General features: G+C 32.2%; 2 protein-coding genes and 1 non-coding gene across 3 annotated transcripts; 1 reads left to right on the forward strand and 2 right to left on the reverse strand.

The window, feature by feature from the left end:
* Positions 1 to 1837: 1837 nt before the first annotated feature.
* On the reverse strand, positions 1838 to 8998 carry LOC125074413 (nucleolar GTP-binding protein 1). Its single transcript, XM_047685745.1, has 15 exons — positions 8847 to 8998; positions 8594 to 8746; positions 8056 to 8177; positions 7619 to 7754; positions 6714 to 6815; positions 6210 to 6302; positions 5586 to 5735; positions 5187 to 5344; positions 4821 to 4962; positions 4445 to 4625; positions 3816 to 3925; positions 3276 to 3394; positions 2526 to 2659; positions 2283 to 2443; positions 1838 to 2206 (listed from the first exon to the last, which is right to left on the reverse strand). Exons 1-15 carry the CDS (start codon positions 8892 to 8894, stop codon positions 2051 to 2053), a joined length of 1965 nt encoding a protein of 654 aa, XP_047541701.1. The 5' UTR covers positions 8895 to 8998; the 3' UTR covers positions 1838 to 2050.
* LOC125074492 lies at positions 2826 to 2958 on the reverse strand. The gene has a single exon (XR_007120139.1). It is a non-coding gene; the product is annotated as a small nucleolar RNA SNORA16B/SNORA16A family (small nucleolar RNA).
* An 850-nt stretch (positions 8999 to 9848) lies between the features above and the next one.
* On the forward strand, positions 9849 to 13552 carry LOC125074290 (presequence protease, mitochondrial). Its single transcript, XM_047685583.1, has 2 exons — positions 9849 to 9987; positions 10145 to 13552. The coding sequence occupies exon 2, from the start codon at positions 10180 to 10182 to the stop codon at positions 13231 to 13233; it is 3054 nt and encodes a 1017-aa protein (XP_047541539.1). The 5' UTR covers positions 9849 to 9987; positions 10145 to 10179; the 3' UTR covers positions 13234 to 13552.
* The last annotated feature ends 364 nt before the right edge of the window (positions 13553 to 13916 follow it).

The following is a 13916-nucleotide window of genomic DNA, read 5'->3' on the forward strand; positions in this document are numbered from 1 at the left end:
ATAGCTAATCTCAGATTCATTGACAGTTATCTTAAATTCAACTTTTACTCTAACACAGAAAAAATCGTTTTGTATTTAACAACTTTGACAAATGTGTCATCCTAATATCTGTGCTTGTAATAAAGAGCTTATAAAATTGACAGTATTTTCGTTTGGCGATTGTGATCACTTTATATGTCGATTGATATCAAGTATTTAAATATGTTGCCCTGTATTATAAATTGGGTAAACGATAAAGGAGTTATCGTTTCATTTAATTAGCTCTATTGTTTGTAGGTGAAAAATAAAATTAATAAAAAACTTTGCATACTTATCCTCACCTTTTCCTCTATACTTTTATTTCATTATCTACAAAGTGAAAGAATAAAGACTGATTATTACCAGATAGTCAATGACAATTTTTAAAATCTAAATTATAACGTACAGTTAAAGTGAAACATATACTGAGTTATATAATATTATTAACAAAACAAAATAACTTTAAATAAATTTATTACTAGAATACAAAATAATAATAATCTATAACAAAATACTTTAATAAATTTCTGGTTTGCTTATATTATTTCAAAAACAGTATTACAATGATACACCTGACCGTAATTCACGCTGCCGCCAAAAATGAATAAATGTAATAGCAATCTGACAGCTTGGCGTATGACGTTCGGATAGTTACAGTAATTCTCTTCATAATATATTACAAGTAATTACACAAATATTCTATAGTGTGTTCCAATCTGAGGACGAATGAAGATAAAATATTTATTTATTTATTATTATTATTATTATTTATAGACTCAAAACTATACAATAATAACAAAATTAAATATAAAAGAAACAAAAAGCAGGTACATAGCAAATAAATAATGTTAATTAGTTGTTTGTTTTTTTTTTTTTTAATTGTTATTCTTGATTAATATGTATCTATTTATAATACACTTTTTTATTTAACTACTTATATCAATTATAATTTAACTTCCAAAATGCCGATAACTTTCGTTGACGTTCAAAACGCAATTTTTTCGCAAATCCATAATGAATCATAGATTATATCGCGTTTATTCGATGTCAAATGTTTATTTGGGTTTCATTATCTTATGATTGGAATAAACTATACCTAAATATATACATAAATAAATGTACATATAGATACATTTAGCATACAAAGAAAAAAGTTAAAAAAAAAAACAAGAATTTAAAATTAGTAAACTACTTAGGTAATCAGTTAAGCTTACAAGTCCAAAATAAAACACAATGAAGTCTTAACAAATTACTAGTCGCGCCAGTTTACCTTACTGTCTCGCCCAAAAAGGCGTATTATTCAGTGTCGCGCCCTTTTGTTTTTTTTTTTTAAATTGTTCTAACCAGTTATATGGACAAAGGTGTGTCCTAAATATACATAATATTATAAATAACAAACTCAGATACAGATATTTTTCAGATCTTCCTGTTTCTTTGAACGATCTATCGAAACCAAACGAATCAGTAGATAGATACTATTGGTTTGCTTATTTATGTCAAATACCAGATGTTTTTTTACCTTGCTCGGCCCAATATATAATAATTCAGCCCGTGGCCAAAATTTCAATAATCGACTTACTCCTAACAATGTATGTATTTTTTCAAGCAATAAATGCAGAGCACGGTTATTTCATAGGATCACACAATAATTGGCTTAATCATAAAAAAAATAAAGTAAGGCACACTGTGTAGGTCTGTTTTACTTTACATTTTGCACATTATCTTCATATCATTCAGTCATATAATAAAAGGAAAAACTTTGGTTGGTCTTTTAATTTTTATACATGATGAGGTATTTATTTTAAATAAAATACATTAATTGTACATAATCACTTTATTAAAACCAATCGACTCTCTCAACGTTAGGGACAAATTAAAATAAAAGAAGTCACAAGTGACATCGGTTCATACATACATTTTGTATTGTACAGTGAAGTTAACATAAGTTTGTATTTTATAATGAAGTAGAAATATATCCACGGCTCCGCAAAGTATACAATAAATAGTACGGTATGTAATCCGTACGCAACGTCTACCGTCTGTCCGTCTTGCCGACTCCTCGCTTGCCGGAGAACAAATGTTTCGGCATCTTGGTACCGATGAAGCGATCCGCCTCTCCCTTGAGACCCATCTTCTTCGTCTTCTTGGAGATCGCCACGTGCGCCATGTGCTTCGCTCGCCTTTGCATCTGCGGAAAACACGACATGAGTGGCTGCGACACACGTAGGGAGAGAGAGCACCGAGCGGGGCGGTGAGGTACGTACGGCTGCGTCGCGCACGCCCTGCGTGTCGCGGGTGCGCGCGAGGGTGGTGGTGGGGGGCGCGGCGTCGGTGCGCGCGCGCTTGGCCCGCGGCGCCGACTGCGAGCGCGAGCGCGAGCGCGTGCGCGTGAAGTGCGCCTTCTGCGTGTCCGACATGTCCACGCCTGCCGGGCAGGTACACGGTTAGGGATGTGATTCGTAAAGATAATTTTTACACAGTTACAATTAAAATCGAGACTCTCTTACCGAGTTTCTCCATCTCATCCCTGAGCTTGGAGGTGGAGCGACCCTTGTCTCTGGCGCGACTGTTGCGCGGCATCACGGGTTTGGTGGACTGTTTCACGAGTCGGGACTCATCCTTCAGCACGGCCTTCTTGTTGCTGTGGATAAAAATTTCGATTAGCATTTAAAAACTTATTTCATTACTGGCAAGACTAGACTTGACATATCTCGAAAAACATTTACTATAGCAATTTTGAGCAAACTTTAAATATTAAACAAAAAATTATCACATTCATTCGCACAAAACGAATAAATTAAAAATAATATTGTTTTTGATATGGGTAATGCACGGTGCGTAGATAAAGCACGATGCGACCATAATATCAAAGATTCAATATCGGCCTCATTTTGACTGTTCTGAAGTACCTAACTCCAGACAGCTTCGATAGGGCTTATTCGCTAATACCTATGACAGGAGTAAAGATGTACAAAAATTTGACCTGGAATTGATATGACCACAATGTTATTATCAAAAATTTTATAGGAAAATTAAAGTAAATATAATTAACTAAATTGGATTGTATTGTATTATATATATATGAATATATAACTGTTTGTATTACATAATATAACAGAGCTATTAACAAAACGCAAAAAACACCTCTGTCATTGTATATCATACATTTAGTAAAATATTTAGACATAATTTGTTTTGTTAACTCTACCCCAAGTTGGAGAGTCCACAAAAAAATAATATTTTCACCAATGCCTCACCGTATCTGCCTAGCCAGGTCTCGAATCTCCTTCATCGTCTCATCTAGCTCGATCTTGGGCACAGCGTACATGCCTCCAGCCATCCTAAGGTCCTCTTCCTTCTCTAGATCTGCTAATTTCTGAAAAAAGAAATTTACAATGACAATATATATTTAATTCATTAATTATTATATACTTGCTACAAGTTTTATATTTTTTAGTTAATACAATTGTATTTGACACGGGTAATGCGCGATAAGCAAGACGCTCGCCGCGCGACCAAAAGCCAAAGGTTTGATTTAGGCCACGTTTTGACTGACATGATGTATATAACTTCAAACAGCTTCGATCAGGCCAAGGATTAAATTCTAATTTAAATGAAAAATGTATTTTTTGGAAAGATTGACATTGATTTACACTTGAAAATTCAAAGTCCTGTGACAAACTACGCAACCATTATGTTAATAATACGTGCGCGCACGCACGAATTTGCGTGCGTGCGCGCACCTAACAAGTCTTAGAAAGAATATATAGATTTTTGCAATACAAAAATACACTTACATCAAATATCTCCGGATCAATGTAGTCAGCGATGTTATGTCCCTCCCAGAACTCCGGTATTGGATCATATCGTTCCTCTTCATCAATATCCGTGTAATTCTTCTGTAAATCTGTAATATCCAATACAGAATATACATTAAAAACGATACCATGTTGTGACTATGTAGAACACGTTTATTTCCCTTATGATGTATTTATAATGAAAGGGAAACTAGTAAATGAGTCATCTGATAGTGTTTGTTACCATCAACATCAGAAACATAAGAAAGGGGTTCTTCTCGGTAGAATCTACATTGCGAACTGGTGGTAGCTTTACTTTAAATAGTTTGTTAAATGACGTTTCAAAAGTGCTTGTAAAGCCTACTTGAATAAAGTATATTTTGATTTGATTTGATTTACTTTAGCAACTTTAGGATCTATGAGCCTTGTGCCTGTAAATTTTAACTGTCTGATGCACCGAACAAGCTAGCATATACAATACAAAGTATTTCTGTTATTAATAAATGTTATCTGAGAAGGACAGGCATAAAGGTACATACCACAAGTCAATTGGCAGAGATGAAGGTAAGGACAAGAGTATGATGATAATGATTACCTCTCACCCTCCACTATCGCATCACTAAACTCACCGAGAACGTAGTCATCACCAAGTTCCACTTCAATCTCCCTCTCGAGTTTCCTCTTGCGAGTCTCTCTCTCAGCTGTCTTCTGCATCTTTTGTAGCACGGCTGGCGGCAAGACGGGTGGTCGCGCTTTACCGTCGCGCGGTGTGGGGGTAGCCACGTGTAGTCGGTTGAGGATACCGTCCACCTATCACGCCATAAAAATTCCATTAAATATACCGCAGAAGTTAAACTTGTAATTTCCATAAACAACTTATTAAACTACTAATGTGAAGTTTGAAATAATATTAGTAACCATATAGTCTTCCAATAATGTCCAGAATTTTGTTACAAAATAGTTGTTTACAGATACAACACAATATGTTTGTTGATAATCAGTTACCTTCTTCGTCCTCATCTTCTCAGTGACCCTGTGACCCAGTAGCCGTTCGCAGGCCTCTATCTTGACCTCCTGCACACCCTCCTCTGTCATAGTGGACATCCTCATTATGGGTACCGTTTTGAGTTCCGAATTCGTATCCGCACTGAAATAAGGAATAATTTTACTCAAAATTTAAGTTTTAATTTGATTTAGAACTTTATCTGCTTAATTTTTAAATCTGCTACCCTTTTGAAAATTACGAATGTTCAAAACTCATTTTTGTCTACTTATCCAAATCAAGACAACATAAAATATCCTCCTTATGAGATATTTAAGATTTGTTATTGTAAATTTAAGATATTCTAGTACATAATTATTAATACTAACTTGACAACATTTCCTTTCGTACAATTGGCTTCCAACTCTTCGATCAAGGCTCTCTTGTTGGGAGGCAGTTCCTCAGGTTTGATCACATCCATCTTATTGAGCACAACTATTAATGGCTTGTTACTGAAGAGCGGCTTAATACTCTCAAAGAGAGATATCTGCAAGAAAAAAAATAAAAGATATTTAAGTGCAAGATTCTATAGATTTTGTATTGAAATACTTGCAGATATACACTAAGGTCTTTACAAGCACACTGAGACACACGAGTACTAACAACCTGTCTGACAACTTAGTTAAATTTTAAGTTTTATGATTAAAAAAAACAAATTGGCATTCAAAAACGCACTTTCTCTTAATTTCTCTTTACTAATACCCTTCTATATAACTGTTAATCCTAACCTGTTCCTCAAGACTGTGTCCGCACTGCTCAGAGGGATCCAATACATAGAGGACTGCGGCTCTCAAGTGAGCCAATGCTGTTACTGCTTGCATTTCAATCACATTCCTTTGCTCGAGCGGGTGATCCAGGATTCCGGGTGTGTCTATCACCTGAAATATCCAATATATTATCAGATAAGTCACAATCACCCAAACTGTATAAATAATAATTCTTCAGGACCTGATGCAAGGTCAAGGACATTCAGGTAAAAGAAATTTGTCATAGAATAGACTTCCAACTGAATGTCAATATTTATATCTGATATACATATATCGACCCAAGCCTTCTGGCTGACCAATACTTTGAATAGTTTCGGTCCAGGGAAATACTATTTATTAAATCGGAACAAAAATGACTTTCATGTATTTTAAATCACTGATTGAAACATTTGAGGTACAATAGATAAACAACAATAGTGGACAGAGTTATGATTAGACTGTAAAAGCTTTTTGTTAACAATTTGTTTATGCTATTAACACCATTTGGTACCCTAATTGGTGGGTGTACTGTGCTTATTCTCTACATAAGATTCTAGAGGTTCTAGATTGTACAATCTATTGATGTTTACCAAAATAGGGTCTCACCTGCCATCTCAAATATTTATAATCCGTGTGTCCAACGTACAAGCTCTTTGTTGTGAACGCATATGGTTGGACTTCCACATCTGCTCGTGTGATCTGTAAAGAAATATTAATAATTAATTATCTCACATTGGGGATTGGCTTGGGAACGCACTATTTTAATGACTTCATTTTATTTTAAGCTTTTGTGATTTATATAATATAGGATTTTATAAATTGTTATATGGTAATACAGATATATATGACAGTAAGATCTTGATTAGCCGAATGTTGGCGCTTTGCAGGCATTCGTCAATTAAGAATTAACTTTATAAAGATAATTTTATAAAGATTTCATAATCATATCAAAATATATACAAAAATATTTTATATTTTATTGCATTTTTTTTTATTAAGTTTTTTATATTACAACGTTTTATATTTTACAATGTATGTCAAATTTTAATAGACTTGTTATGTAAAGAGTACACATTACAAAAATAAATATTTATAGATTTAATATTATACCTTATTGATGAAACTTGACTTTCCGACATTAGGGAAACCGCAGATGATGATTGTACGAGTGTACGGATCTATTGAGGGCAGACGGGCTAAGTGCTGACGGACCTGGATAGAACAAATAATGATTTTTATAATATTTTTTAATATAATATTTTAATAATGTGTTGCTTATTCGGTTAAGGTATAAAAGGCCTGGTTTCGTGTGCAACAAAAATAATATACATATTTATATTCTCTTAAAAACAATTTAAGCTAGGTATTTTACTGTTTCAGTAATTTATTTCTAAGTATTATTTTTTGTTTGTTTTTCTGAAAATTATTTAGCCCAAATACAATGTAATTGAATACAAACAAGCCTAAAAAAAAAGTTAAAAAAAGTTTGATTGGTAAAAAAGTCAAAACGTCAATTACGTATGTTTCTTAAAAATTTTTAATACATCGAAAAAGATGCTAGAAGCTAACCAAGCGAATAAAAAATATAAACTAAATTCTATTCCCACCATAATAAACAACATTTGACAGCAAATTGATATCAGTGGTTGAGAGCTTGATTAAACCTACTATTCACTACTTGAACGTCGATGAAACTTTTATCGGTTTAAAGTGAAAATAAATAGTTAAGTGTATAGTGTTGTATTATAAATAAAGATATATTAATCATAAGCACTTAGTAGTGAACAATATAGCTGAGTTACTAGCAAATCGCATGAAATACTTAAATCTAAGGTTGGTTTATCTTTATTCCTAATTCCATTGGAGTAGGCTATAGGCAAAGGTGAAGTTTTCCTTAATTAAGTTTAAATAATACTATGACACAGATCAAAATTTTATAAATACAGCACAGATTACAACTAAATTGTTCGAAATGAAAATAAGAAAAGTCCAATTTGTAAGACATTGAAAGTTACCTGTTCCAAATACGTTAAATTGGCTGCCTGTCTTTTCATAATCGTGGCCATACGACCGAGAGCAGCCCGTTTCAACTGCTTACAACGGTACAATGAATCACCAAATTTGAGTAAACGTACATAATCCTTTGCTACACTGAAAAAACAAATATAAAAATCATATAATACATATTCTACATCATATCTGTGGTGTCACCATAGTTGTGGAGGGTGCTCAAAAACTAACATAAATTATCATTTAATTCAATTTTTTAAATGAATTACATAGAAGTCCAATAGTAGGATGTTTCTTACTATTGAATTGAATTGAATTTTCTTCTAAAACATGACGGAATACATAACAAATTTTTTATCTTTAGTTATTAGTAAAATATTATCCTACTGCTGTGTATGATATTATAATACTCGATGTAACATGAAGGTATTTAGTTTCTTACTTGTCAATTAGATGCCTGGCTGTGTTTAACTGTCCGAGACCGAGCTTGTAATGGTCCTTATCGTACAGGACATTCATGAGATCGGCATAAAATGGATGAACGTCATCAAGTTTCGGAAACTCCTAAGAATCAAATATAATTTGTTACAATCTATATGTTATAATATTATGCAATTATTTATATAAAGTATTCAATTATATATTATTTTTAATAAAACAAATTTATAATAATATCTTACTTGATTAAAAATTGCTTAAGGAAATTTATCTATTTAATAATGAATATTAAATAATAAAATTGATATAAAAAAAATATATATATAACTCTTATAAATAGTTCCTTTAACTATAAAAAATGCTAAACAGCGTTAACAATTACTTGTAATATTTAAATTTTACTACGAAATCATATTTAAGTATGAGGATGTTTGTAGAGGGTATGTTTGTTTCAACTATGAGTGAGTCTCCTCTCTATCCTTTTATATTTATTTTATTTATTCATCAAATTGATTAAATATTATATTCAAAATGATACACACCTGTATTATTCTAGATAATCTGTCGTGAAAGTTCTGTTGAGTGAACTTTACTTTTCTTATATAAAAGGCACGGATTCTTGTGATTTTATAATGTTTATGCACCACTGTCGGTGTTTTTCTTTGTGTTTTAGATAATATAATATCTATGAAGTCCTGAAAAAAACACATTTAAAGTTTATTTTAGGTTATATCTGCGATTAATATAAATATTGTTGTTGTTAATAGATGGTTTAAAGTTAATTTAATAACTTACTTTGGCCGTGGGCACTACGGCAATCTTTTTAAAGTTGTACAAACTCATTTTGTATTATTTTGTAGTCATTTATTATAAAAATAACTACTTTTTGGGCTACACATGTAAACACGTGTTTACAGCCCAAATGAAAAAGGATTTAAGACAGCTGTCAAAACTAGTGATGCTCGCAGCTCAGTGGTTAGTAAAGGTCACGTTTTACACAAATATCGATATTATGAGTAATTATTTAAAAATAATTCATTAAATGTAGGTTTAAAGTTAAGTTAATTAATTTTATATTTGAATATATATATTTTAAAAACTTATTTTTTTTTATTGATTTATTTTATGAATAACAACAATAGATGGTAGAAGTAAGACATATTACTAATTAATGATTTTATATAAAGTCTTGTTAAAAAAAATTGCGTTCCCAGTTATAACTATATAGCTCTCCTTCTCTCTACCGCATATCTTTCTTCTTATATCACAATGTGCTTATACGTAACCTGTCCTTAAAATCTTACTCAAAATTCTCATCCACCTATCGAGTATTGAATTGTTGTATAAGAAATTTCACTCCAAAAGTAATTTTTAGTGAAATCCATACAATTCAATCCGTTACATTAGAATCTTTAAAGATAATTCATAAAAGATTTATGATTAATAAAATTATAATACAAATTAGCTCGTAATTCACTAACCCATTTATTAACTAGTAAGTTAAATCTCAACGTATTAAGGTATTCAGTATATATTTAGTTTCCTAAAAATTGCAATGTTTGTGCAAATTCCAAAAATTGCTCCACAACATATTTTTTTTTTTAGTATTTTTTAAGTTTGTTAAATAGAGATAGTATACCCAGTATATAAATAACCATTTAAATCTTATTTGTGCTAAAAAAAAATCTAATCAACAAGACATAACATTTTAAGAATCTCTCGATTTATTCTTTACAATGAATTGTATTGTAATTTGTAATTCGCAAGGGGCAACATAGTTAAAAGTCATTTCAAGATTTCATGGCCGGCTCATGTGAGGTTAATATAAAGTTAAAAATATGCTAATTATTGAAATAAGTACAATAAATGCATAATATACAACTGGAATAATTATCTAAATGTATAAACTGAGCTGTATGTGAAAACATTACGACAAGTAAGTTAATAATCATTGCATCATTTTTCATTTGTTTTCGATCGGTGACAGATCGTAAAAATTTTTATTTAATTTTATTAAAAAAAAACGCCGCATTTAAAATATACAATCATCATGTCGGTATTTTAGAAAAAAGTGAGTGATTATTGTGTTGCAGGAGCTAAGAATATAGAAGAATATATTTAAGAAAACATGTACGCGAGATTTCATAACTGCGGCTGGACGGCTCTCCAAAAGCGTCTGAACTTATCAAATTGTAGAAGCTACGCAAGTATTCTGAAAAAGAAAGAGAATCTATCCAATACCTTACAGCCAGGAAAAATTTACCATGGATTCGTGTGCACTGAAGTCGAGCCCATCAAAGAGTATAATATGACAGCTTACCTACTTACACACGAAAAGACTAAGACTGAGTACCTACATTTAGAAAGAGATGACTCCAATAATGTTTTCTCTGTCGGTTTCCGAACGACACCCCTAGATTCTATGGGAACTCCTCATATTCTAGAACATACTGTATTATGTGGATCTGAAAAGTATCCGGTCCGAGACCCATTCTTTAAAATGCTTAACAGATCATTAGCGACATTCATGAATGCAATGACTGGTCCAGATTACACATTTTATCCATTTTCTTCCCAAAATGAAATAGATTATAGAAATCTCCAAAAAGTATATTTAGATGCAGTTTTTAAGCCTAATCTAGCTAGACTAGATTTCTTACAAGAAGGCTGGAGATTAGAACACTTAAAATTAGAAGATAAAACGTCAGAAATGGTATTTAAGGGTGTTGTGTATAATGAAATGAAAGGTGCCTTCTCTGAAACAAGTTCACTATTTGGCCAAAAATTTATAAACACAATTCTACCAAAAGGCACTTATGGCTATGTCTCTGGTGGCGATCCTCTGTGCATTCCAGAGCTAACCCACGAGCATTTAAAGAATTTCCATGCAACATACTATCATCCAAGCAATGCAAGGATATATTCATATGGCAATTTCCCACTAGAACAAAACTTGAAATTTCTAAATGAGACATATCTGAGTAAATACCAGTATTTGGACCCAGCAAATACTATCGTAACGCCTCAAGAGAGGTGGAAGATGATACAGAGAGCAAATATTGCGTGTAGAGTTGACCAATATGGGGGCCCAGTGGAAAAACAGAATCAAATTGCTTTAGGCTATGTTATGTCTGATATAACAGAAATATACGAAACATTCATGCTTAGTGCATTAGCTGAGTTAATGATTATAGGACCTAACTCGGCTTTCTACAAAAGTTTGATTGAAAAGAACATATCTGGTGGATATAATTCATTAACAGGGTACGAAAATCAAATTAGAGATACTCTCTTTGTCGTTGGTTTACGTGATGTTGAAAAATCGAAATTTGAAACAATAGAAAGCATTGTTAATCAAACCATTGATGAAATATTTACAAAGGGTTTTGAGAAAAATCATATTGAAAGTGTCTTGCATGGATTTGAATTAGCAATTAAGCATCAGTCACCGAAATTTGGACTTAATTTACTATTCAGTTTAATGCCATTGTGGAACCATAATGGACCAATATTAAATGCTTTAAAAGTCAATACATTACTTGACAAACTTAAAACAAATCTCATGAATCCTTCATACATAAAGGACGTAATTGAAAAATATTTCCTCTTAAACAATCATAAATTAATTATGACAATGCAGCCAGATCCCAAATTTGATGACGTATTTACTGAGGCTGAAGCGAAATTGCTTAAAACAAAAGTGAAAAATCTAACTCCAGAGCAGAAAGAGCAGATATTCGCTGATGGTATAGAACTTTCACAGGCTCAAAAGGAAATACAGAAACTGGACGTTTTACCATGTTTAAAAATTGACGAGATTACTTTGAATAAAACTGCACCGTCTTTAGAGCATACAATTTCAGGTACAATTCCTCTACAGCTTTGTAAAGCAAACACAAATGGTGTGACTTATTTCAAAGGTGTTGTGGGTACAGATTGTTTGAATGAAAAACTGAGGCCATTGTTACCATTCTTCAACTATGTTCTAGACAAATTTGACACAAAATCTTATAATTATCGGGATTTCGACAAATATGTCAGTAAGTCCACTTCGGGCTTATCGTTTGTGACTCATATTGCTGAGCATATTGATCAGCAAGAACAGTATGAACAGGGTGTTCTAATCAGCAGTCATTGTCTTGATGAAAATTTACCAAAAATGCTTGATATTTGGACTGAAATATTTTCAAGACCAAACTTTGAGAACGGTGAAAGAATGACAATGCTCCTAACCAACTATTGTTCATCCTTAACAAGTGGGATCATAGATAGTGGCCATACCTATGCAATGCAAGCCGCACGGTCTCTTTTATCTTCTGTAGATGAATGTAAAGAAAGTCTTTTAGGAATTAAACACATTATGAGTATGCAAGAAATACAAAAGACTCATAAGACTGAAGATATTCAAGACATTGTTGACCTTATCGGTAAAAATATATTGAAAGGTGATAACTTAAGAGCTGCATTCCACTATTCAAACACAACTGAAAATTTAAATGAGTTTATTGATAAATTCTGCACAAATCTTTGCAAAGGTGAAACAAACAAAGATGTAAATAGAATCAACTGGACAGATACAAAACCATTTCAGAAAGAGAACCGAGGTATTCATATATCAATGAACATTCCAGTAAATTTCTGCGCTAAAGTTGTACCAACCGTGCCATATACAGACCCTGATTACCCTAAGCTGCGTGTGCTGTCCCGATTTTTAACATCTAAATACTTACATCCAATTGTTAGAGAACAAAATGGAGCATATGGTGGAGGGGCAATGTTGACGATCGATGGTGTGGTTAACTTTTATTCATACAGAGATCCTAATTCACGTGTCACTATGGATGTATTCGATGAAACAGCAGACTGGATGTCAAGGAACAAAGATCTTATTGATGAACAAAATCTATTTGAAGCGAAGCTGTCGATTTTACAGCAGATGGACCAACCTGTAGCCGAATACATGAAGGGTATAGAAATGTTCTTATATGGTCTATCATATGATATTTGGCAGATGCAGAGAGAACGAGTTTTAGCTGTCCAGAAGGAAGATTTGATTGAAGTGTGCCAAAAGTATTTAACAGCTGATAAATGGTCTGGAAAATGCGTTATCGGTGACGGAGCATCCCAACAATTGATAAAAGATGGCGAAGCTTGGGAAACAATAAGTGGACCACAGGATTGAACAAACCTTGTATTGAACTCATTAAAGCATTATTTACTTATGAATTCATGTGACTTGTGTTAATTAAAATCGAATATGTTTACAGCAATTTCAATAAAAACTGGCAACACAGTTGTTGATTTAAAGAATTATTACTTAAATAAAAAGGTTTTAATATTATAGCTTTAAAGCTGTAAAATAATTTAATTAAATTGAATTTCTCTTAAGTTTTCTAATTGAATACAAAACAGTGTTTTAAAATACCTACTGTTATATTTGCAATGTATTATTTATTTCAAAGTATATGTTGAGACTGTTAGTAAATATATATTTTAGATTACAGATCGTTTTATTTAGTAGTTAACCAACTTCGAAGTATGAAAAGATATTCCAGATTGCATGTAATGACTTAAACAGTTCTAAGGGGCTACAAAACTTTTTATAAGGCTTATGAATTATGTAGGCCGATTCAATGAAGTTTAAGAAATCTAAAATTGCGGCTTGCACTTGCTATAACAACAGTACAGTTATCAAAAAAAATAAGCAATATATAGTCGTTAGTCGCCCGTAAATCCGCTTTGCGTTTAACCTAGAGATTTCGTTATAAATTTAGTTATTATTTTAACTATTTATTGTTGTGTATAGAATTTAAAATTGTGTAAATAGATCTGCGTTATAGGAATGAATCTAGCTTTGTTTTCAAA

Source organism: Vanessa atalanta, chromosome 27 (assembly GCF_905147765.1).
Source record: "Vanessa atalanta chromosome 27, ilVanAtal1.2, whole genome shotgun sequence".
NCBI lineage: Eukaryota > Metazoa > Arthropoda > Insecta > Lepidoptera > Nymphalidae > Vanessa > Vanessa atalanta.

Bases quoted from the DNA above. Each gene is read 5' to 3' on its own strand.
- LOC125074413 (XM_047685745.1), bottom strand. From the start codon at position 8,894: ATGAGTTTGTACAACTTTAAAAAGATTGCCGTAGTGCCCACGGCCAAA. The intron at 5,345-5,585 runs GTTAGGATTAAC...TTTTTCTTGCAG, and splicing joins GACACAGTCTTGAGGAACAG to ATATCTCTCTTTGAGAGTAT. The intron at 2,444-2,525 runs GTAAGAGAGTCT...CCTGCCCGGCAG, and splicing joins GGATGAGATGGAGAAACTCG to GCGTGGACATGTCGGACACG.
- LOC125074290 (XM_047685583.1), top strand. From the start codon at position 10,180: ATGTACGCGAGATTTCATAACTGCGGCTGGACGGCTCTCCAAAAGCGT.